Genomic DNA, 23,655 nt, shown 5'->3' with positions numbered 1-23,655 from the left:
AAGCCAAATGGGCCCTGAGCAGACTGGAAAAGGTGACATTTCAGACATTTCTCGTTTTCATCCTCGACAAGATCCAAAAATGAGTTTCACATATAAAAACATAGCCACTCAGATGACATTCCCACAGGTTTTCATTGCTTCTTATTAAGAGTCTCCATAACTATGTAAAGCATTCCACACCAAAAACTGCAACAATAACTGGTACCGCTATGTGCAAGTTTCTTGAAAACATGTCAGCTTGTTTTTATCCAGAAGTTTGTTGACTGGTTTTACGTTTCCGGTGATGCAGCAGCAACACACGGTGGTTTGGCATTCCATTGAGTCATTCAATCATATATGGCAAACCCAATATCCATGTAATGATGCGCCTTCTATGGTATATTAGTTTAATAAATGGCTTCAAATATGCCACAAGGCACCACCAGACACCGAATAAACGGCATGAAGCATTAACAAGCGCCCCCTGGTGTTTGAAAGGCATCACAACATGAGTCTTCAGCAACGTGTCAGGTTTTGGCACTGGAAAGATTTATTCAGATCTATACTGCCTTTATTTTGCATGTTTTTTCTTTTCCAAGTTTGTTTTGGTATAAGTTTAATCCATTTTTTGACCAAGTGATATTAATAACATTTTTATTTTGCCTAATTTGTATTACTAGAAAGATACTGTAGGACACTGTTCAGTTCCAGTTTCGTGAACATTCAGGAACCATTTAGTCACTTCATTCTGCTCCATGTCAACTATTGTCATTGTTGGCGATGCAAATTTTCATGTTGACAACCCCTCTTGCCTTCTCGCCAAAGACTTTGAGTCTGCTGGACTGTCTTGGTCTCCAGCAATTCATGAAGGTACCAACACACACTAGGGACCTGGACATTACTAACAAACTTCCATTAACAACTTGCAAGTCTATGATCTTGGTGTTTCTGACCTGGTGGTATCGATGCCCTTCACATCTTCGCTGCCTGCTGTGAGACGAACTCTTGATCCATAACATCTCCACCCTGAACGCTATTTTTGACCTCCATGCCCCTATAAGGTCAGTTTTGAACGCTCTGCACCCTGTTTCACTAAGGAGCTGCACCTGATGAAAACAGCCAGTGTGGACTTGCAGTGCACAAGCTTGCTTTCCATGATCATCAGGAGGCTTACACCAAACTGCTGAAGGATGTGTGCTCCTTATTCTATTTCAGCCTTATTAATAAAAATGTTGGATACCCCAAACAGCTTTTCTCAACTATAAACTCTTTGCTGAAGCCAAAGCTACCTTGTACCAATACAACAACTGAGGAGCAATGCAACCGTCTTATTAACTTTTTCAGAGTAAAAGTTAGCAAGATCCACTCCTCCTTAACAGGTTTCCTCTTCTGTGTCTCCCCCTGCCTTGGAACCATCATCTGGGACTCTGCTCTGTTCACTGAGGTGCGATGCAACCACATTGAGGAAACCCTACTGGCAATGAAAGCTTCATCATGCATCTTAGATCCCATTCCAACGGCTATGTTGAAATCGATGATTTAGACTGTTAGTTCCAATCACCCAAATTGTTAATCTCTCTCTTAATTCTGCATCACTTCCAACTGTGCTGAAAGCAGCAGTCATCCTCCCTGTACTCAAAAAGCCTAGTCTGGATCCAGATGACCTTGTCAACTTTAGGTTAATTTCCAAACTTGCTTTTTTGTCCAAGGTCCTCAAGAACGTTGTTTCCTCCCATCTCCAAATCATACCTCTCCGACAGAACCGAATATGTTTTGTTGGAATCATGTAAGTCCAGACCCCTCCCCAATACGTGTGGTGTTCCCCTAGGATCAGTCTTGGGGCCCCTGCTTTTTGTCATCTACATGCTTCCACTTGGTTGTGTCATCAGCAGACACAATCTGTCATTCCACTGCTACGCTGATGATACACAATTATATATCCGAACTGCTCCCAACCCCTCCATAGCCCTGTCACGTGTTGCTGCCTGTCTTGAGGAGATTAAGGACTGGATGAACAGCAACTTTCTTCAGCTATACAGTAGTAAGACCGAGGCACTACTTGTTGGCACAACTCACCAGATCACCAACTGCTTAATATCCAAGCTCTCCTTTGACAGCCAGGTCATTGCTCTCTCCCCCTCAGTAATTACCTATGAGGCAGGTTTGACCAACAACTCACCTTTGACGACCACATCAAGAATCTATCAAAGACCTCGTTCCACCTCCTTCTCCACATCTCTATAATCTGTCCACTTCTTTTCTGACACAGAATAACTTATCCATGCCTTTGTTTCCTCCAGACTGGAATACTGCAATAGACCTTTTAATGGGTATCTCCTTCAAAAATCACACTATATTCAAAACAGTGCTGCAAGAGTCTTCATGCAAGTATGAGCATATCACATCCATCCTATACTCCCTCCACTGGCTCCCGGTCCCATTCCAGATCCAATTTAAAATTCTCCTGCTCCCCCATCAATGGATCAGCAGCCATGGTCCATCTTATCTACTGGAACTCATTCCACTCCAAACCTCCAACCTCAGGTCGTCCAGCGGCCGGCTCCTCCAGGTCCCCCTCTACCAGGCTCAGAACCATGGGGGACACAGCCTTTTGCTCAGCTGCACCCCAGCTCTGGAATAGACTCCCTCCAGAACTGGGAGAAGAGCAGAGTCTGGATTCTTTTAAAGTTGGACTTAAGACATTCCTGTTTAGGAAAGCTTTCAACTGCTAAATATCTCTATTTTACTCTAGTGTTGTTTTATTCTTGTGTTTTAATTGTAGAAAAGTGCATTAAAAATAAAATGTATTATTTTATTTTTTACTTTTTAAACTGAATGTACCAACATAAAAACATTGCCTTGTTGTCCAAAAACTTTCAGCTCTTCACTAACAACGGTGGATTATTTCTACAAGGGTTTTGGTTTAAAATAGGGAAAAAGATACCAAACCTTTTTGCTGTTGCACCGAACAATGACCATAAAACCATCCCAAACTCTGACTGGTTTACCACCACAGCCTAACTAAAATGCACAAATGTGTTACATATGTTCACTTGATGAAAACACTGGAGTTTTCTGTATAAACATCTGTGCATTATTTATCGGAATTATCCGAGTTTGTTGCCTTTTTATAAAGGTTATGTAAATCAGAGCATGATTGCAGAGTGAATGCATGATCTATCTGCTTTAACGTTGGTATGAGCCAATATTAGTTGGTGCCATAAGTAAAACTAGGCCGAAATTAATGGCTGATGTTTATAACTATCTTGTAGCCATTAGGATACATATTATGGTCAAGAACAGATATCGGGCCATTTTTAAATGTTGGTGTATCCCTAAATATACAGGTCCTTCTCAAAAAATTAGCATATTGTGATAAAGTTCATTATTTTCTATAATGTAATGATGAAAATTTAACATTAATATATTTTAGATTCATTGCACACTAACTGAAATATTTCAGGTGTTTTATTGTCTTAATACGGATGATTTTGGCATACAGCTCATGAAAACCCAAAATTCCTATCTCACAAAATTAGCATATTTCATCCGACCAATAAAAGAAAAGTGTTTTTAATACAAAAAACGTCAACCTTCAAATAATCATGTACAGTTATGCACTCAATACTTGGTCGGGAATCCTTTGGCAGAAATGACTGCTTCAATGCGGCGTGGCATGGAGGCAATCAGCCTGTGGCACTGCTGAGGTCTTATGGAGGCCCAGGATGCTTCGATAGCAGCCTTTAGCTCATCCAGAGTGTTGGGTCTTGAGTCTCTCAACGTTCTCTTCACAATATCCCACAGATTCTCTATGGGGTTCAGGTCAGGAGAGTTGGCAGGCCAATTGAGCACAGTGATACCATGGTCAGTAAACCATTTACCAGTGGTTTTGGCACTGTGAGCAGGTACCAGGTCGTGCTGAAAAATGAAATCTTCATCTCCATAAAGCTTTTCAGCAGATGGAAGCATGAAGTGCTCCAAAATCTCCTGATAGCTAGCTGCATTAACCCTGCCCTTGATAAAACACAGTGGACCAACACCAGCAGCTGACACGGCACCCCAGACCATCACTGACTGTGGGTACTTGACACTGGACTTCTGGCATTTTGGCATTTCCTTCTCCCCAGTCTTCCTCCAGACTCTGGCACCTTGATTTCCGAATGACATGCAGAATTTGCTTTCATCCGAAAAAAATACTGTGGACCACTGAGCAACAGTCCAGTGCTGCTTCTCTGTAGCCCAGGTCAGGCGCTTCTGCCGCTGTTTCTGGTTCAAAAGTGGCTTGACCTGGGGAATGCGGCACCTGTAGCCCATTTCCTGCACACGCCTGTGCACGGTGGCTCTGGATGTTTCTACTCCAGACTCAGTCCACTGCTTCCGCAGGTCCCCCAAGGTCTGGAATCGGCCCTTCTCCACAATCTTCCTCAGGATCCGGTCACCTCTTCTCGTTGTGCAGCGTTTTCTGCCACACTTTTTCCTTCCCACAGACTTCCCATTGAGGTGCCTTGATACAGCACTCTGGGAACAGCCTATTCGTTCAGAAATTTCTTTCTGTGTCTTACCCTCTTGCTTGAGGGTGTCAATAGTGGCCTTCTGGACAGCAGTCAGGTTGGCAGTCTTACCCATGATTGGGGTTTTGAGTAATGAACCAGGCTGGGAGTTTTAAAGGCCTCAGGAATCTTTTGCAGGTGTTTAGAGTTAACTCGTTGATTCAGATGATTAGGTTCATAGCTCGTTTAGAGACCCTTTTAATGATATGCTAATTTTGTGAGATAGGAATTTTGGGTTTTCATGAGCTGTATGCCAAAATCATCCGTATTAAGACAATAAAAGACCTGAAATATTTCAGTTAGTGTGCAATGAATCTAAAATATATGAATGTTAAATTTTCATCATGACATTATGGAAAATAATGAACTTTATCACAATATGCTAATATTTTGAGAAGGACCTGTAAATAGTTCAACTTGCAGATGCAACAAAACAAAGCAACTTTTCACACTACCAAGATCTGGATCACTACATGGAATCCCAATCATTTCAAAACTGTAAGTCAAAAAATTGTTTAAGCAGGTTCAGTCTCATTTTAGATTTTAAATTTTAAGACAACTCCAAAAGTTTTTACATTTTCTAGAAGACCTCAAGATCCTGCAAAGACCACCCACGTTCTGCTTGAGTATACACATCATAATACAATCTCCGTTTGTAAATACGTTTCACCTTGGCAACTTTGATGATGTCTGGAATATGCAGGTACGCTGCAACTGGCAGCAGGCCTTTTCCAATCAGGTAAGCCTCGTCTGCCTTCTGCCTGAAAAAACACCACCGAAAAATAAACAAAACATTAACATGGAGGAGTAATGCAACACTACACAAACCTGAGGCATGCACCTCATTGCAATTTAGTTGGTTTCCATCAATTTAGCCTCTTATTTAGAGTCAAATCAGGATTTCTTCTCTGTAACAGAATAAAAATGGAGGACATACATAGAGCTAGGAACTTGTCAACTGGGATTAAGTAACAGTATTATTTGAACATTTAACCGCCAAACAACTTGACTTGACATTTTCACACAAAAACCAACAATGAAAGCACCAATAGTTAAAAAAAATGGGGTCGATACTTTACTTTTACGGCTGTTACTTGGAGGTTGCATCATTTAGACAAGACATCTGTGTATCATGATTTATTCACTCAAACCTCTGAAGGCTGTTACCTGTGCATCTGTCCAGTGTCTTGTTCAGAGTAAACAGCCACGGTGCGAATCCCCAGTTCAGTGCAGGCTCTGAACACTCTGATAGCAATTTCACCTGGAAAAATAGATGGTATGAAGAGGAGGAACAATAACTGACGTTATTATACTGTGAGCATCATGATAAGTGAGGTTTTAATCATTTATACCCTGTAAGTTTGCCTTTATTTTGTAACCAATCCCAAAAATTAACATATTATATTTGATAAACCAACACAAAGTAGTATAAAACTGTTTAGTGGAAGGAAAATTATCTACATTTATTCAAGTATTTTTAGAAATATGGATCAGAAAAATATGGTGGGTATTTGTATTTAGCCCACTTTATTCTGATAGGACAACCATTGGCCCTCAGAAGTCACCCAATTAGTAAACAGAGTCCAGTTTTGTGTAATGTAATCTCAGTGTAAATCCAGCTGCTCTGTGAAAGCCTCAGGGGTTTGTTAGAGAACATCAGTGAACAAACAGCATCATGAAGACCAAGGCAGACAGCAAACAGCTCTGGGAGAACATTGTGGAGAAGTTTAGGTTAGATTATAATATGATGTTATAAGCTTTGAACCTCAGAGCACTGATCAGTCATCTGAGAGCAAATGGAAGCCTACCAAGTCATGGAGGTCCACCTACATGACAAACCAGGCAAAGAGCACTAATCAGAGCAGCAGCTAAAAAGGCCCATGGTAACTCTGGAGGAGCTGCATTGGTCCACAGCTCAGAGTCGTCCATCTATTCATTCATTGTCCTCCACTGTTCTGAGATGGGGTTGTGAAGGTGACTGGTCCAGGAAGGAAACCCAGACATCCTTCTCAGCAACATTCTCCTGATCATTTTGGGGGAATCCAAAGGAGCTACCAATCCAGAAAGGATATATGGTCCGCCCTGCGTAGAAACTTATAGAAAACTTACCAAGGGAGGTGTCCAGAAGGCAACCTGATCAGATTCCCAACTCGCCATAACTGACTCCCTTCCAGTGTTGAGGAGAAACTTCCCTCAGAGCTCCCTACCCTATTCTCTAAGGTGAAACCTGACCACCCTACGGAGGAAGGTCATCTCAACCACTCGTATCCGGAATCTCATTCTTTCCCTTGTGAACCATGCACTAGTTGAGCATTGAAACAGTTGGGCCTTTATGGAAGAAAGTTATTGGAACTTCGGTTTGCAGTTTGTGACGCGCCATCAGGCACACAGCAAACCAGGGAAAGATGGTGTTCTGTACAGGTGAGGCCACAATTTAACTTGCATGACATTTAAAATACTACGAGTGACTAAAACCAACACTGCACATCAGCCTGAATACACAATTTCCACAGTAAAGCATGGTGGTGGCAGCATGGGGATGTTCACCTTCCAGCTGGAAGACCACCCCAAACATACAGCCAGAGCTGCAGTGGAACGGTTAAAATGAAAGCATTTCATGTGTTGGAATGGCCTAGTCAAAGTCCAAACTTGAGCCCAAATGAGAACCTGTGGCAAGACTTGAAAATTGAAAAGGTGGTGCTACAAAGTACACCACACAACTCTGTTGACCAAGTACAGGTGACTTCTGAAGACAACTGATTTCAGTGGATTTTATTAAAAAGGTGCATCAGAGTAAAAAAAGAAACGACACTTTTAAAAACAGCAAGGATTCATTTCCATCCACTTCACAATTATGCACTACTTCATGATGGTCCATCATAAAATCCCAATAAAACATACTGACGTTTGTACTAATGTGGCAACATTTGCAAGATAAAATACAATGACAACCCATTTGGTGATCTTATAAATACAAAAAACAGATGTTTGCACAGTTTAAGAGCCCAGCAGATGATCCTTAACCAAAAAAAGCCCTCCTCAACTATCATCTTGCTGTCACAGGAACCAAATCTTCAAAAAGCACAGAGCTTTCTTAAAAAAAAGGCAACATTTCAAAGGGAGGGGAAATTAAAGAGGATGAGATTTATAGACAAACAGATTAGATAATTTAAATCACAGTGAATAGTGAGGTGATAGGTTCTTTAACGAAGTGACAATCAAAAAGGAACAGTGTGGCGTCTTTAATAAAGCCACAAATAAGTTTAGAGGAGACAAAAGCAGTGGGAGGGAGGAGGTAAATGAAGAGGAGTAAATGAGTGAAGTCACAGGGGGGCAGAGAGGAAGGCAACAACTGGCTTAGAGCAAAATCACATCTGACAAGTGCTGCAGAAATAAGACAAGAAAAAGAAGAGTACAACACTGAAAAGGCAGAGGAGCAACAAGCTTGGTGAAGTGGAAGTTGGCCTGATATGACACGATGGGTCCATCACAGCAGACCTGATGTGGTCTGCTGTGATGAGGCGATCTAATATGGGGGTGAGGTGGAGCCCCCCGAGAGTGTGCTAGTATTAAATAGCTGAGGCCGGAGCATTTAGACTGGGGATGGATTAATGGAGAGGGGGCCGGTATGAAGGAGAGACACGTGTTTAATTAGAGCAGCGCCAATCAAGCATTTTAGATCAACAAAATGGGAGAGCCTAAAAACAGAGAGGGTATTTAAATCAGATTTGTGAGTACATTTATTTAAAATGTCAGATAACTGTGCAGCAACACTCTCTCTGGATTCTCCTAAACAGGAGGGAGTCCAATGAATTCATGTACTAACACAATGATGTCCATGCTTTCTCTCAAACTCAGATAATTTCTGTTTAAAAGACTTTTATTCAGTAACAGATGAACTTCACAGTGGATTAAGTTTCTCATCTCATTCAAATTTCAGGAAACCAACAGTCACAAAAGTTTGAAGATAGATAGAGTACAGACCAAACATTTGGACACACCTTCTCATTCAAAGAGTTGTCTTTATTTTCATGACTATGAATATTGTAGCTTCACACTGAAGGCATCAAAACTATGAATTAACACATGTGGAATTATATACTGAACAAAAAAGTGTGAAACAACTGAAAATATGTCTTATATTCTAGGTTCTTCAAAGTAGCCACCTTTTGCTTTGATTACTGCTCCACACACTCTTGGCATCCTGTTGATGAGCTTCAAGAGGTAGTCACCTGAAATGATTTTCACTTCACAGGTGTGCCCTGTCAGGTTTAATAAGTGGAATTTCAAGCCTTATAAATGGGGTTGGGACCATCAGTTGTGTTGTGCAGGAGGTGGATTTAGTACACAGCTGATAGTCCTACTGAATAGACTGTTAGCTGCTTTTTTCTTGCCATAATACAAATTCTAAGTAAAGAAAAATGCGTGGCCATCATTACTTTAAGAAATGAAGGTCAGTCAGTCCAAACAATTGGGAAAACTTTGAAAGTGTCCCCAAGTGCAGTCGCAAAAACCATCAAGCGCTACAAAGAAACTGGCTCATATGAGGACCGCCCCAGGAAAGGAAGACCAAGAGTCACCTCTGCTGCGGACGATAAGTTCAGCCGAGTCACCATCCTCAGAAATCGCAGGTTAACAGCAGCTCAGATTAGAGAACAGGTCAATGCCACACAGAGTTCTAGCAGCAGACACATCTCTAGAACAACTGTTAAGAGGAGACTGTGTGAATCAGGCCTTCATGGTAAAATAGCTGCTAGGAAACCACTGCTGAGGACAGGCAACAAGCAGAAGAGACTTGTTTGGGCTAAAGAACACAAGGAATGGACATTAGACCAGTAGAAATCTGTGCTTTGGTCTGATGAGTCCAAGTTTGAGATCTTTGGTTCCAACCACCGTATCTTTGTGCGACGCAGAAGAGGTGAACGGATGGACTCTACATGCCTGGTTCCCACCATGAAGCATGGAGGAGGGGGTGTGATGGTGTGATGGTGCTTTACTGGTGACACTGTTGGGCATTTATTCAAAATTGAAGGCATACTGAACCAGCATGGCTACCACAGCATCTTGCAGCGGCATGCTATTCCATCCGGTTTGCGTTTAGTTGGACCATCATTTATTTTTCAACAGGACAATGACCCCAAACACACCTCCAGGCTGTGTAAGGGCTATTTGACCAAGAAGGAGAGTGATGGGGTGCTGCGCCAGATGACCTGGCCTCCACACTCACCGGACCTGAACCCAATCGAGATGGTTTGGGGTGAGCTGGACCGCAGAGTGAAGGCAAAAGGGCCAACAAGTGCGAAGCATCTCTGGGAACTCCTTCAAGACTGTTGGAAAATCATTTCAGGTGACTACCTCTTGAAGCTCATCAACAGAATGCCAAGAGTGTGGAGAGCAGTAATCAAAGCAAAAGGTGCTACTTTGAAGAACCTAGAATATAAGACATATTTTCAATTGTTTCACACTTTTTTGTTCACTATATAATTCCACATGTGTTAATTAATAGTTTTGATGCCTTCAGTGTGAAGCTACAATATTCATAGTCATGAAAATAAAGACAACTCTTTGAATGAGGTGTGTCCAAACTTTTGGTCTGTACTGTACGTGTGTGTTACTCTCAACTGTGGCCCCTTCGAGATCTCTCTCTCAGCAAAGTCCAAACTCAAATTAATTTAAACGTATCAATATTTTACTTTACTGTAGTCTGTATAAGGCAGAAATTAGAATCACTTGACAATGTAGAATATTTATATATTTCAATTGTTAAAGAACTGCCATGTATGAAACAATGATAAACCATTTTATAATGCATAACTTCATCTTCAGTTTCCATGTTTTCTTTTGAACAAAGAAGTTATTGTTCTCTGCATTTTGATTTCATTTAAATAAAAAATTGACAGTTCGGTTGTTTTTGTGGCTTTTATTTAAAAGTCTGTAGATGGAAAGTGATTTATCGTTTGTCCTGTCCTAATGCAAGCAGCAGTTTTTTATGTCTGTGCACCACCTGTGTAAAACCTCCCAGTCCATTAAATCGAACGCACCGATCACCTTGGCAACAGCTCTGTTTTGGAGGTAAGCGTGCATGCGCTCTCATGTAGTATATGTGAAATCTCTGGTCATAAGCGGTATTTTCCGAGTTGTACTGTGTTGTTGTAATTCAGCAGAATAACGTGAAACACAAGTAGTTACTCTCCCTTTGCTTTTAACTGGGGTATTTAGCAACGAGCAGACAGACATTAAACGTAACGGTGCTCGTTTTAAAGGCTGGCAGTTTACAAAAGCCTCGAGCTCCGAGGAGAGAGAAGCAAAGCAGGAGCATTGAGGCTCCAGCTTAACAGAACAGTTCAGAAACTATTTGGAATGAGGGGAAAAAAGCTAGATTTATAAATAGATTAAGTTGTGTTTTAGACTGCCTGTTGGTAGCGGATCTGATCTATATATGCTCGGGGATTTTTGCAGCCGTAACTGGTTCTGGATGAGGGCTTGATAGCAGACAGCCATTCCCTCTTCCCGGTACGTAGTACCGGACCGTACCGGCTCACTTTCACCCCTGGATACGGATGCACTCGAAATCATTGTTTAAAAAGGAAGACAAATGCTCATGTATTCATTCATTATTGGTTTGCATCAAAACAGCCTTCAATGCAAGTAAAAATGCAACCAAGACCACCACACCTGAGAAGGTCCCCAGATCTTTACCTCCTCCAAGGTGAGAGGCTCAGTTATAGTGGAGAAGATTTTAACACACCCATAAGGGTCCAACAAACACCTGCCTATCCCTAAAGAGCTGTCTTGTGCTGCCCCCAGTGCACAGCTTGGGTGCAGCTGCATGCACTTTGAGGTATAGTGATGACAATTAAATGCAACAGGATGTACTCAGATGGACAGCAGAAGACTTGGCTGCTATGAGATTCTCAGTGATAGCCTTGAGTAAAAATATCAGAGAGGATTTGGCACAGATGTTGAGATCCTGATTGAAAGTCAGAAGCTGTTTAGAAAAAAACTCTGCAAATGAATAAAATTAATAACTTGATAAATCTTCCCATAGAAACCATGTAACCCTTGCAACCCTTCCTTCATTCTACCACAGAAATGTGTTTAAAAAAAAAAACAATCTAAGCATTAAATCCACAAAACATTTAAAAACTTTCAGACAACACTTTTTGTGCCCGACTTCTTGTTCTGGATTGCATTTAATTTCTCCTAAAAATGGACGATAATGCAGCCACCCACTGTGTTTGCTTACATATTAGCATTCAGAAAGTAAAACTTAATGCAGCACCACTTTTAAAATTAAATGTTCAGAGAGTCTCTCTCTGCCTCAGGAAGATGATAAATCAGTTTTTCTTACATTAGACATAAAACAGCATTTAACAGTTTTTAATTCAGTGGCACCATTCCAGGTGTATTCTTTAGTGAAATATTAGTGCTGGGTTGAAAGGTTTTACCTCTGTTGGCCACCATGACTTTCTTGATGGGTCGGTACTCGCTCTGCGGGGCGGAGTGGGCGGACCGGGAGAGAAGACACGCCCTCCTGATGGAAAGCAGGCCGAGGCCACCGCGGACTACGGCAAACCTCAACATCCTGACCGGGACAGAGAGAACAGTGATCAACACAAACAGTTAAGTTATATTTGGATATTATGGAGGAAAGTAGAAAACAACCATTGAAGACCAGTCTGCAAGCTTTACAATCCTGGGAGCCATTTTTGACCTCAGTCGAGCTAAATAAAACTGCAGCACCAGAACTGCAGGATGCACCCCCCTGCCTTAGACCACGGGGTCCCAAAGTGGGGGTCAGGAGGGCCACAAATTAAATATGAAATAAATATATGTACCATGAAACATTCCATTAAATATACGATGAAATTAAATAATCAAATGTTATAAAAAATTTATAAAAAATACATAGAATTATTTCAATCTATATGTCATAAATAAATAGAGTGTAAAAATTATATGTATTTTTAGGGGGTGGTCAGTCTTGGCACTGTTATTTTGGGAACTCCTGCTTTCGACCATAAATTATGAGACATTGATTTCTCAGAAGTTTCAGGGGAATTGATCAAATATGAACACAACCTCTGCACTTCTATGCCAACCGTTCTTTAAACCCGGCATCTCTTCTAATCCATGCAGACCTGAGGCGTCCTCTTCTAATGTATAAAAGGTACAATGGTGTTGCTTCGTTTGTTAATTGGTTCAGGAGAAGACATGTCTAACAAAATTAGAATGCAGATTTCCCACATGTTTTAAGCTGCCAACAGTTTAGTTTGTTGGTCCTGTATTTATATTTATAAGAAAGCCTGGGTTACATTAGCATCTAGGAACCAGGTATAGACTGCAGATAGTACAAGCCAGACCGAACCACACAGGCCATTTGTTTGTCAACATTTTAATCCTCATCAAATATGACCCCTAGGTTTGACACAAATTGGATGAATTTAGCCATCAGAACGTCCAAGTCAGTGGCAGCTCTGTCAGCAAATTAAATCCAATCTGATTTTTGGTCATTTAAAAGCAAACTTCTGGGTTAAGCCACTGTTTGATTGCAGAGATGCCATCAAAGAGAATGTTCTGGCCTTAACGCTAAATAAATCTGCAAATCATCCTCCAACTAAAAGAGATCCAATGCAAAACCTGGGATTCAAATTGTCCATCATATTCACAGACTTAATTCACCAAGAACGTATCTAGTTTGATAGGTTTGCATCAACCACATGATGATGGTGAAGCACCAACCGATACGCCGCCCGAGTAGTAATAGTAATTTAGATTTCATGCCATATAACATTTTCATGCCAGTAACTATTTTGACAACTAGGTAAAATAAAAACATATTCACGGTAAGATTAAAGTACACAAATAAATTTAAATTAACAATTTAAACAAGAATCCTTTTATGTACAAACGTTAAAATAAACTAAAACTTTGTGAGGAATATTACAGACTAGCGTCCGATTTAAATAACTACATTGGGTTAGTCCAGGGGTCAGCAGCCTTTCCAAAACTCAGATTTTGCTCCTTTTAAATAAACTTGACTAGAGCCACAAAATCTACACTTGAAAAAAAAAGATAAAATTTTACAGCTACCCGTTAGATGAAATCTGGTTTTATGATTTTCTTTTTAGAACCACAATCTTATTTCCAAGGGGTGGATTTAGAAACACTTTTTTGATTGTTATTTAGGCCAATGATTTAAAAAATAAATTAATCAGAATCAGAATCAGAAAAGCTTTATTGCCAAGTACGTTTTTGGACATACAAGGAATTTGTTTTGGCGTAGTCGGTGCAATACAGTACAAATTAAACAGTATAAACATATCTACAATATAATATAAATATATGTGCAGTTTTAAGTGAGTGAGAGTAAATATAGAGCAGTATAAGATGCAAGAGCAATACAACAGTGCAGGTGATCATTGTGCAAGTAAAGCAGGAGTCCAAGCTGAGCGTTAATGTAACGCATAGAGTTACAGGTTACAAGTGTCCTGTCAGCAAAAAAAAAGGGGGGGGTGTGGGGAAAAGGGAGAGTGTCAGGGTGGTTTCCGGGCTTTGTTAACCAGGCTGGTGGCAGATGGGAAAAAACTGTTCTTGTGGCGTGAGGTTTTGGTCCGGATGGACCGCAGCCTCCTGCCAGAGGGGAGAGTCTCAAAGAGTCTGTGACCGGGGTGGGAGGGATCAGCCAGAATCTTCCCTGCTTGCTTCAGGGTCCTGGAGGTGTACAGTTCCTGGAGCGACAGTAGACTGCAGCCAATCACCTTCTCAGCAGACCGAATGACACGCTGCAGCCTGCCCTTATCCTTGGCTGAAGCAGCGGCGTACCAGATGGTGATGGAGGAGGTGAGGATGGACTCAATGATGGCTGTGTAGAAGTGCACCATCATAGTCTTTGGCAGGTTGAATTTCTTCAGCTGCCGCAGGAAGAACATCCTCTGCTGGGCTTTCTTGATGAGGGAGCTGATGTTTGGCTCCCACTTGAGATCCTGGGAGATGATGGTTCCCAGGAAGCGGAAAGATTCCACAGTGTCAATTGTGGAGTCACAGAGGGTGATGGGGGCAGGTGGGGCTGGGTTCTGCCTGAAGTCCACAACCATCTCCACTGTCTTTAGAGCGTTGAGCTCAAGGTTGTTCTGGCTGCACCAGTCCAACAGATGGTCCACCTCCCATCTGTACGCGGACTCGTCACCATCAGAGATGAGTCCGATCAGGGTGGTGTCGTCCGCAAACTTCAGAAGCTTGACAGACTGGTGACTGGAGGTGCAGCTGTTGGTGTACAGGGAGAAGAGCAGAGGAGAGAGAACACAGCCTTGGGGGGAACCGGTGCTGATGGTCAGGGAGTCAGAGACGTGCTTCCCCAGCCTCACGCGCTGCTTCCTGTCAGACAGGAAGTCAGTGATCCACCTGCAGGTGGAGTCGGGCACACTCAGCTGGGAGAGCTTCTCCTGTAGCAGAACTGGGACGATGGTGTTGAAGGCAGAGCTGAAATCCACAAACAGGATCCTGGCATAGGTTCCTGTGGAGTCCAGGTGCCGGAGGATGAAGTGAAGGGCTAGGTTGACTGCATCATCTACAGACCTGTTGGCTCTGTAGGCAAACTGCAGGGGGTCCAGGAGGGGGTCGGTGATGTCTTTTAGGTGTGAGAGCACAAGGCGCTCAAAGGACTTCATCACCACAGAGGTCAGGGCGACGGGTCTGAAGTCATTAAGCCCTGTGGTCCTTGGCTTCTTGGGAACAGGGACGATGGTGGAGGACTTGAAGCAGGCTGGCACATGACATGTCTCCAGTGAGGTGTTAAAATGTCTGTGAAGACTGGAGACAACTGATCAGCACAGTGCTTCAGGCTGGCTGGTGAGACAGAATCCGGACCAGCAGCTTTCCGGGGGTTCTGTCTCCTGAAGTTTGTTGACGTCCCTCTCCTGGATGGAAAGAGCCGTCCTCGGCGTGGGTAGGGGGCTGGTGGGGGGGAACTTCAGGGTGGGGGTTGGAGGTGCCAAGGCCCCTCTTGAGGTTGGAGAGATGGGGGTGGTGGATTGTGGCTGCAGCTGTTGGGGGGTGTCGTGGGGGATGGTTGCAGGACTGTCCCTTTGTCTTTCAAAGCGGCCGTAGAACTCGTTCAGGTCGTTGGCGAGGCGTCGGTCGTTGATGGAGTGGGGGGCTTTCGGCTTGTAGTTGGTGATTTGCTTGAGCCCTTTCCAGACAGACGCAGAGTTGTTGGCTGAGAACTGGTTTTGGAGCTTCTCAGAGTACAGTCGTTTGGCCTCTTTCACTGCCTTGCCAAACTTGTACTTAGCCTCTCTGTATATGTCTTTGTCCCCACTCCTGAAGGCCTCTTCCTTATCCAGTCTTAACCTTCTGAGTTTAGCTGTGAACCAGGGTTTGTCGTTGTTGTAACTCACCCTGGTGCATGATGGTACACAGCTGTCCTCACAGAAGCAGATGTAGGAAGTCACAGCCTCTGTGTACTCATCCAGACTGTTGGTAGTAGTCCTGAACACATCCCAGTCTGTACAGCCTAAACACGCCTGGAGATTCTCCACAGCCTCACTGCTCCACTTCCTTGTCGTCCTCACAACAGGTTTGCAGAGCTTTAGTTTCTGCCTGTATGCAGGAATCAGGTGGACCATGATGTGGTCGGATTGGCCCAGTGCAGCACGTGGGACGGCGTGATAAGCGTCTCTGATGGTGGTGTAACAGTGATCCAGAATGTTGTCCTCTCTGGTCGGACATTTTATAAACTGTCTATATTTGGGGAGTTCGTGGGTGAGATTACCTTTGTTAAAGTCGCCAACGACGATAACTAAGGAGTCCGGGTTGGTCCGCTCCACACTCAGTATCTGGTCGGCGAGCATGCGCTGTGCGACCTGCACGTTAGCTAGCGGCGGGATGTAAACACCGACCAGGATGAACGAAGCGAACTCACGGGGGGAATAGAAAGGCTTACAGTTTATGATGAAGGCTTCCAAGTCTGAAGAACAGTGCTGCTGAATCACTGTCACGTCGTTGCACCAACCACTGTTGAGGTAAAAACAGATTCCTCCACCTTTCGCTTTGCCGGAGAGTTCCGTGTCTTTGTCCGCTCTGTAGAGCTGGAATCCTGCCAGCTGCAGCGCAGAGTCCGGTATTAATCCACACAGCCACGTCTCCGTGAAGCACAAAACTGCCGATGAATAAAAGTCCCTGTTTTTCCCCAACAGCAGTTGTAGTTCCTCCTTTTGTTGGGAAGTGAGCGCACGTTAGAGAGAAATATTCCAGGTAACGGTGTTTGTAGTCCACGCTGGCGAAGTCGTACCAGCACCCCAGCCCGTTTCCCTCTCTTCCGGCGTTTCACCGCGTGAACAAAGGTGAGCGCACCTTTGACCAGAATGTCCAAATATTCCAGAGCAGTAGGCAATCCTACATGCAGTAATCCTTGCATCAAAAACATTATGCAGAAGTTACGTGAAAACACAGAAATATTGCTAAAACGAGGACCCCCCCCCCCCCCCCCCCATTATATTTAAATTTAAAAGCATGGCTCAGTTCTAAGTGATTTTTGACCAAAGCTATAAGGAGCCACCATGGACGGATTCATACTGCAGTTAACACTACAGGGTCTCTTTCCATTAAAATAAATAAGTCTAGAATCACCAATTTGGCACCTTGTGCAGACTAAGCACGTAAAGTAGGGAAGTTTGTGTTTTTATTTCTTTTTTGTACCTATGTTTCAAGCCAATAAATCGTATACCATCGGAAAACCTGTTTACCTCTAAATAAATGGAAATGTATTTATGGGTTGAGCAGCAGAGCCGAGTATGTGGAGAGTGTCATTAGAAAAAGCTCTAGTTTCTCTAAATCACATAAAATCATGGGATTAACAGTTTCTTTGTAATTCCAGTGCTGGAAAACATGATCTGGACACTGAAAATTAAAGACTTCTGACAATTTCAGTGAGCTCAAGTGCAAAGAGCGAGGCTTGGGCTGTAAAAACAGAGCCTAGTCCTGGAATGCAGAGACCATGTTGTTCTCTTAGAAATGCGGCTAAAACACTTTAGTGTAAACCTACTCAATCTAAAGTGGAAAATGTGAAACGAAACAGGATAAAAGCTGCTCATGGTACTGATGTGAGTAAACGTCTGACTGGATACACAGCTTAAAATGAGCTACATACCCCAATTACAGCACTGTGCTTCCCACTGCCACCTTGTCAACGCATCAGACCCAGTGGGTGTGCTCCTCTACAGTCAGCCAGGTAATACGCAGGGTAGAAGTGGTGAGACAACAGAGTGGGATGAAAATGTCAGCTGGAGGAGGTCAGAGCGACTCTTGTTGATTGGGTCATAAACAAGACTGAAGAGCGTTAATGATATATGAACTACTAAAAGTCACCTCTGGAGTAACACGCTGACTGCACACTATGCTCTGTAGATTTATTAGCGATTATTTAAAATCAAATCTTGACCTAAACACCCAAACAACTGTTATGTTGAGTCACACGGTAAAATAGGGTGACCTTTGGTCTCTGTAGTGGATTTGAAGGAGACATTTGGGACCGATTCACTGCTTGAACCCAAAAACTTTGCTTTTGGACCAAATTTGTCCTGACCGTCTTTTTATTATTTTAATCACAATGGGGATAGAAGGGCAGTGAAATCCCATCTGACAGGCCAGATTTTTATTGGCATGCAGAAAATGCCTCATGGATTAAATCCTAGAAAATATTGCATCCAAACATACTTTTGCAATATTCGGAAACATCGATACTGCAATGTTGATTATGATTCAGTATATTGTTCATCTAGTATTTTAAACAACCCTTAGCTTTGACAATTTCCTTTGTTAGGATATTTATGCCCCCTCGATAAACTGGTACCCAAACTCTTCAGTGGGAGCGCACCATTTATAAGCCAGCAGAGACCCAGGTGTGTGTAGTTTTTAAACGGATCATCGGGCAGGACTTACCCAGGAAACCTCATTCATATCTGCTGTGCAGAAGATGGCCACTTTGACCATATAGGTAATACAAAACAAGAGTCTTTTGGTTCTGGCTGTGCAAAGGTCAGATGACCTCAGTTTCTTTCATTAATGTTCATTTGCATCATCAGCAGTTAAAAATGCAATAACCTGAGATCACTGGCAGGTTGTCTCTAACCTTCTTCAGTCAGCAAATATACCTTCCATAAAAAAAACAATACTCCTCCCACTCCGTTTTGTCACCATTCTATCCCCCGGCTGACTGTTGAGGATTGCCCCCACATTTTGCCACTCGCTGAAAAGTTTAAACAAAAATTAAACAAAGTGTCACTTAAAATTAAGCATTTAAAGGGTGAAGATAAAAGGCAACTATAAGTACAAAAGGCTTTTCTGCATATTAAAACATTCAACCAAAGAAGAGTTAAAAGCACCAACTCTTTAATTTTATGACCTCCCCTAAAACAAAACTGCTTTCATTTGAATAAAAAGTCCCAAAACAAATGTGTTTTTTAGTCATTTGGAGGCTTTTAGCACAAAATGTATAAGTTAATTAGGCTTTGTGATTTTCAGTGTTTGGAGTCATTTCTTTTAATGAAATTATGACTTTTCACTGGAGTCGGAGCTGCGCAATCAATTTGTACTTCAACTATAATGTCCACAAATAATCACAAAAATTACACAATTTTCCACCTTTTTGCTTTTCAAGCATATTCTTATTCTGTTTAATAAGCAATTATGGTAAATAATTAAAATACCAAAATGTTTGTAGTTTTAAGTTTTTCCCTCCATAAACGAGTGCCTCTAAATTGTTGGAGCAAAAATGGGTTAAAGTAAAAAAAACAAACTTTTTTTTTTTTTCTCCATCATTAAAGTGATCTCTTTCTGAGGTCATAGCAAGCCTCTACATGAAAGAGCGGTGCTCAATTAGCAGGCTTACAAGGGCATTACAATAAAAAGACTGCTTGCACCAGTGTAGTGGGAGAAAAGGAGTACATTGACAGTTATCTCACCCAATAAGGAGATTCTAAAAACAGAAGGACCAAGAAGCTATTATCTGATTTTTCTCCAGACTTTAAGCTGAGAGCCAATGAGCTGCTCCTCCATCTACCAGCTGCAAGTAGGTCTAATTAGAGACAACGAGCTTCAGGTGTGATCGTGGTGTTTTTCCAGTCAAATTACAGCAACAACATGAAGACTGCAAATTAAACGACTTACAGACACCCCCACCATGTAGAAAAAAAAAAAAAAAAAACACCATTAATCACATTTTCAAGTTAAGTTACAGCAGGAGAAACGAGCACAATGTTAGTGTTTCGAGGTAAAGGACAAATTACTGCAGGTGGAGGAGGCGTGGGTTCAACAAGTTTGTCTTTTCAGGCGTTTTAAAGTAGAAATATTCTATTATTACAGCTAACATGGCAGCAATATTCTTTCAAAACAACTTTAAAAAGGGTGTAATAAATTTGCATATTAAGAAAAAACAAAAGACAGGCGTGCAATATGTTTAAAAACTACCTCAAGCAGTCGCTCAGCAGCTCATTCAATATGCAGACACTTGCAAATTCACACACTGAAGCATGCACAGATTGCACAAGTCTTCTTCTAGTCTGACTGCGAGCCAGCGCCTCACTGGCAGTCTGTTGCTGCCACCCGGTGCTCACACAGCGGTACTGCAGCCAATAGAGGCCACGTTTTAAAGGTGCCACTGCAACAAAGTCTATAAATAAAGCCAGGATTTTTTTTGTTTTGTTTCTGTTTTCATTCAGAAGTGGATTCTCTTGTCTACCTGTAGGGTCTTTATATTTTACTCAGCTACCTTTTTTTGGACTGCTGCTTTTGCATATTCACAGAAATGTATAAATCAATTAAATATAATCACATAATTCTCTGTAGAAGAGTGATACTTATTTACAAAAAATTAAAAAAAGCTGTTCTTCATGCTACAAGAGTGAAACACTAAATCAAATATATTTGACACCAACTGGGTTACACAAAAATATAAGAAAGTTATTTTTTTCTTTACTAAAGCCTTTGACTGGCACTGAAGAACAAACTGTGTTAAAACAAACCACTGTTTTGTCATTTTGGACTACATATGAGCCTTGATTACGCTGTGGAAAGCCAGGCTGTAACAATACACTGTTGCAACACAAAAGCAACGATGTGTCACAGTGAAACAGATACAGCTTCCCAAGGCCAGACGAGAGCAGGGAAGAAACAAGAGATACTAAAAACGAGGCTTCAGTTGCTGCACAGCTGCTTTTTATTTTGTGATGTTACAAAGAGAGAAAAAGTCTTAGGGAAGCAAAAGTTTGGGTTCTTAAGAAAAACTATCTACTACTTGCATGCATAAATCAATAAGAGTAATCCGCACATGCAAACTTGGATATATTATTTAGCTCTAATCATGTTTCTTGGTTTAAAAGTATCTTAGAAATATTCGGTAAGCATCATAAAAGCTGATTTAATGGGGGGAAAAAACGTTTTTCATGTTTTGTAGCAGGTATCAGGAATGCCCCCCCCCCCGCACCCTGGAAAAACACTGAACCAGGGTCTCACAGATCAGGACATCAGGAAAATCAGGATGATCTCTGCAGTGTCTTCTGGACTGCATCAATGACACAACATATTCATCACTCTGTAGAATGATTTGAACGTCTGTGATGAGGTTATGGTACCTTATTGTCTCAATGTAACCTTGTCTAGGTCCTGTGTACGATAAATGGCCATTCCTACCAAGCCTCGGAAATGACCAATCCATGCAACGTGGCTTCTTGCACAGGGATTGTGTGCATTGCACTCCCAAATAAATTGAGGTCCCAGCTGTGGAGGACCAAACACACCACAAGACTGCACATATAGGCATGTTGCTGGTAAACCAAGGGAAGTCATGAGTTCTTCAGGTGCCTTTTCAGATAAAATGTACTTATAATACTGCCAAAAAGAAGCCCTGGCATTGTATTTAAAGACGAGAAGGCAGGAGGACAAAGATAAGTATGAATAAAAAGCGGCAGTTCATTATAAGAACAATATTAATTTACAATATTGGCAGCATCACTCAAAAAACAACTACAGGCCTCAGAGACTTAGTGCCTTTAGCTCATAATGACCAGTTAAAAACACAGAAATAATACAGATATTGGATTCTGCTTATATGACTCCTTACACCACAAACTAAAGATATAAAAATATTCAAAATTATTGATCAAAACAGGGGGGGTAGGGGTTACTGGTACACAGCACTCTACAGAAAACTCTCTCATCTGCATCTTTTCATGCTGTCCATCAGCTGATAAAAAATATCAATAATGCTTCATCCTCCATAATAAGGCTGAAACTGATGGCGGGGGTGCAGAAACCTCCCATGTAAATAGCAAAACGCCACAGAGTGCAGATGTAATAAACAGTAAACAGTCAATAAGGAAATGTGAAAGGACCTATTTGCTGATTACTAAGTGTTCAAACAGTCATTCAGATCCTGGAGGGCTTAAGGTCATGCTAACACACGATACATATACTATAAACAAATCCGGTGCAAAACAGAACCTAGAACAATCAGGCAACATCAATGAAAAACAAATGTTTTATGTTATTTTGTTATTTTTGCTTAACATTTTTATCTCGAGCTAATAGCACATTAACCTCTAAAAAAAGTTTTTTCTCAGTTATAGTCTTTAAAAATTACCCCAAAAAATGTGTATACTTATAGTTGGATATGTCACTGTTGGATATGTCAACAGTAGGCTAGCAAGTAATAAATCCTCTCAATTAGTCAATGAAGAGTTTATAAATCAATTAATGTGGTCTAATGAGAAAATTAATCAAATCCGTGCTCAGCTCTTATATATTTATTGCAAAGTACTATTTTTGTTTTAGCCTGGAAATTAAAATCTTTCTTAGTTTGACTTGTCTCCTTTAAGATTTTGTGGAAATCAGTCACTGCAATGTACTGACGAGAAGTGAAAAAGATATCAAAATGCCATCAGTTTGCAGCACAGTGGGTTCTAATGCCGATTAATCTGAAATTTGTTCTTTCATCTCAGAGTCTTTTTGATCTTCAAAACTCTGAAAATCTATTGATGGGGTGTCTGTGCCCCAGCAGACGAAAGAGATATCCTGATTGGTGTTAATGTGTAAAGTTGTGGTTGCAAATTCTGACTAATTCAATCACAAAAAAAAATCTCTGATTATTGTAACGTCAGACATTGTAGTTGATGTGTCCCTGTCTTTCCGATTGCAGCTGATCTTCTGCAGGTATTTATGACCCACATTTCTACTGTAAATTCTTGCAAACCGGCAGTCTTACAAATGTTTCACGTCCACTTTTTTGCAGTCAAGGTTCGATTAGGGTAAGCAAACAAGCAGTGAACGTAATAAGAAAAGACAAAGGTCATGTCTTTCATTCAGTCCCCCTAAAACATCTGTTTAAACTTATTTGACATCTTAATTTCTTCCTCTTGAAACGGTTACACTTGTGCAGGATTATCATTTTTGTCTTCTCCTTTTTTTTCTTCTCACCTCCTTGCATAAAGTGAATGAAAGAATGCAGGCTGAGTTCAATGTCTGAACATGAAGATAAGAATGAAGCTGTGGTATAGAAAGAATCCTCATTATGGTCCGAGAACTCTGCTAGAGCCACGCAATTTCAGGGAGTTTGGTTTTGGTGCTGAAGCGACAGATCCTTCATTTCAATTCCAGTGAAATCTGCAGAGATTTTTGTGCCTTTTAATGTTTTTTTTAATGTAAGTCTCAGGAGGAAAATATAGATTTTGTTTTAGTCAATTACAGGTCCTTCTCAAAATATTAGCATATTGTGATAAAGTTCATTATTTTCCATAATGTAATGATGAAAATTTAACATTCATATATTTTAGATTTATTGCACACTAACTGAAATATTTCAGGTCTTTTATTGTCTTAATACGGATGATTTTGGCATACAGCTCATGAAAACCCAAAATTCCTATCTCACAAAATTAGCATATCATTAAAAGGGTCTCTAAACGAGCTATGAACCTAATCATCTGAATCAACGAGTTAACTCTAAACACCTGCAAAAGATTCCTGAGGCCTTTAAAACTCCCATCCTGGTTCATCACTCAAAACCCCAATCATGGGTAAGACTGCCGACCTGACTGCTGTCCAGAAGGCCACTATTGACACCCTCAAGCAA

The 23,655-nt window shown here is 41.4% G+C and overlaps 1 protein-coding gene across 1 annotated transcript in view; it reads right to left on the bottom strand.

Moving 5' to 3' along the window:
- pcxb (pyruvate carboxylase b) overlaps positions 1–23,655 on the bottom strand; it is a 424,891-nt gene that overhangs the window by 379,102 nt on the left and 22,134 nt on the right. The window contains exons 2-4 of the mRNA XM_047386393.1: positions 11,978–12,114; positions 5,697–5,790; positions 5,200–5,290 (exon numbers count right to left, since the gene is read on the bottom strand). Of these exons, the coding sequence (XP_047242349.1) occupies positions 5,200–5,290; positions 5,697–5,790; positions 11,978–12,114 (322 nt within the window). The remainder of the gene's footprint in view (positions 1–5,199; positions 5,291–5,696; positions 5,791–11,977; positions 12,115–23,655) is intronic.

Source organism: Girardinichthys multiradiatus, chromosome 14, assembly GCF_021462225.1.
Source record: "Girardinichthys multiradiatus isolate DD_20200921_A chromosome 14, DD_fGirMul_XY1, whole genome shotgun sequence".
NCBI classification, from domain to species: Eukaryota; Metazoa; Chordata; class Actinopteri; order Cyprinodontiformes; family Goodeidae; genus Girardinichthys; species Girardinichthys multiradiatus.
Note: the sequence above shows the minus strand (reverse complement) of the source record. Positions and strands in the feature narration are given on the sequence as shown.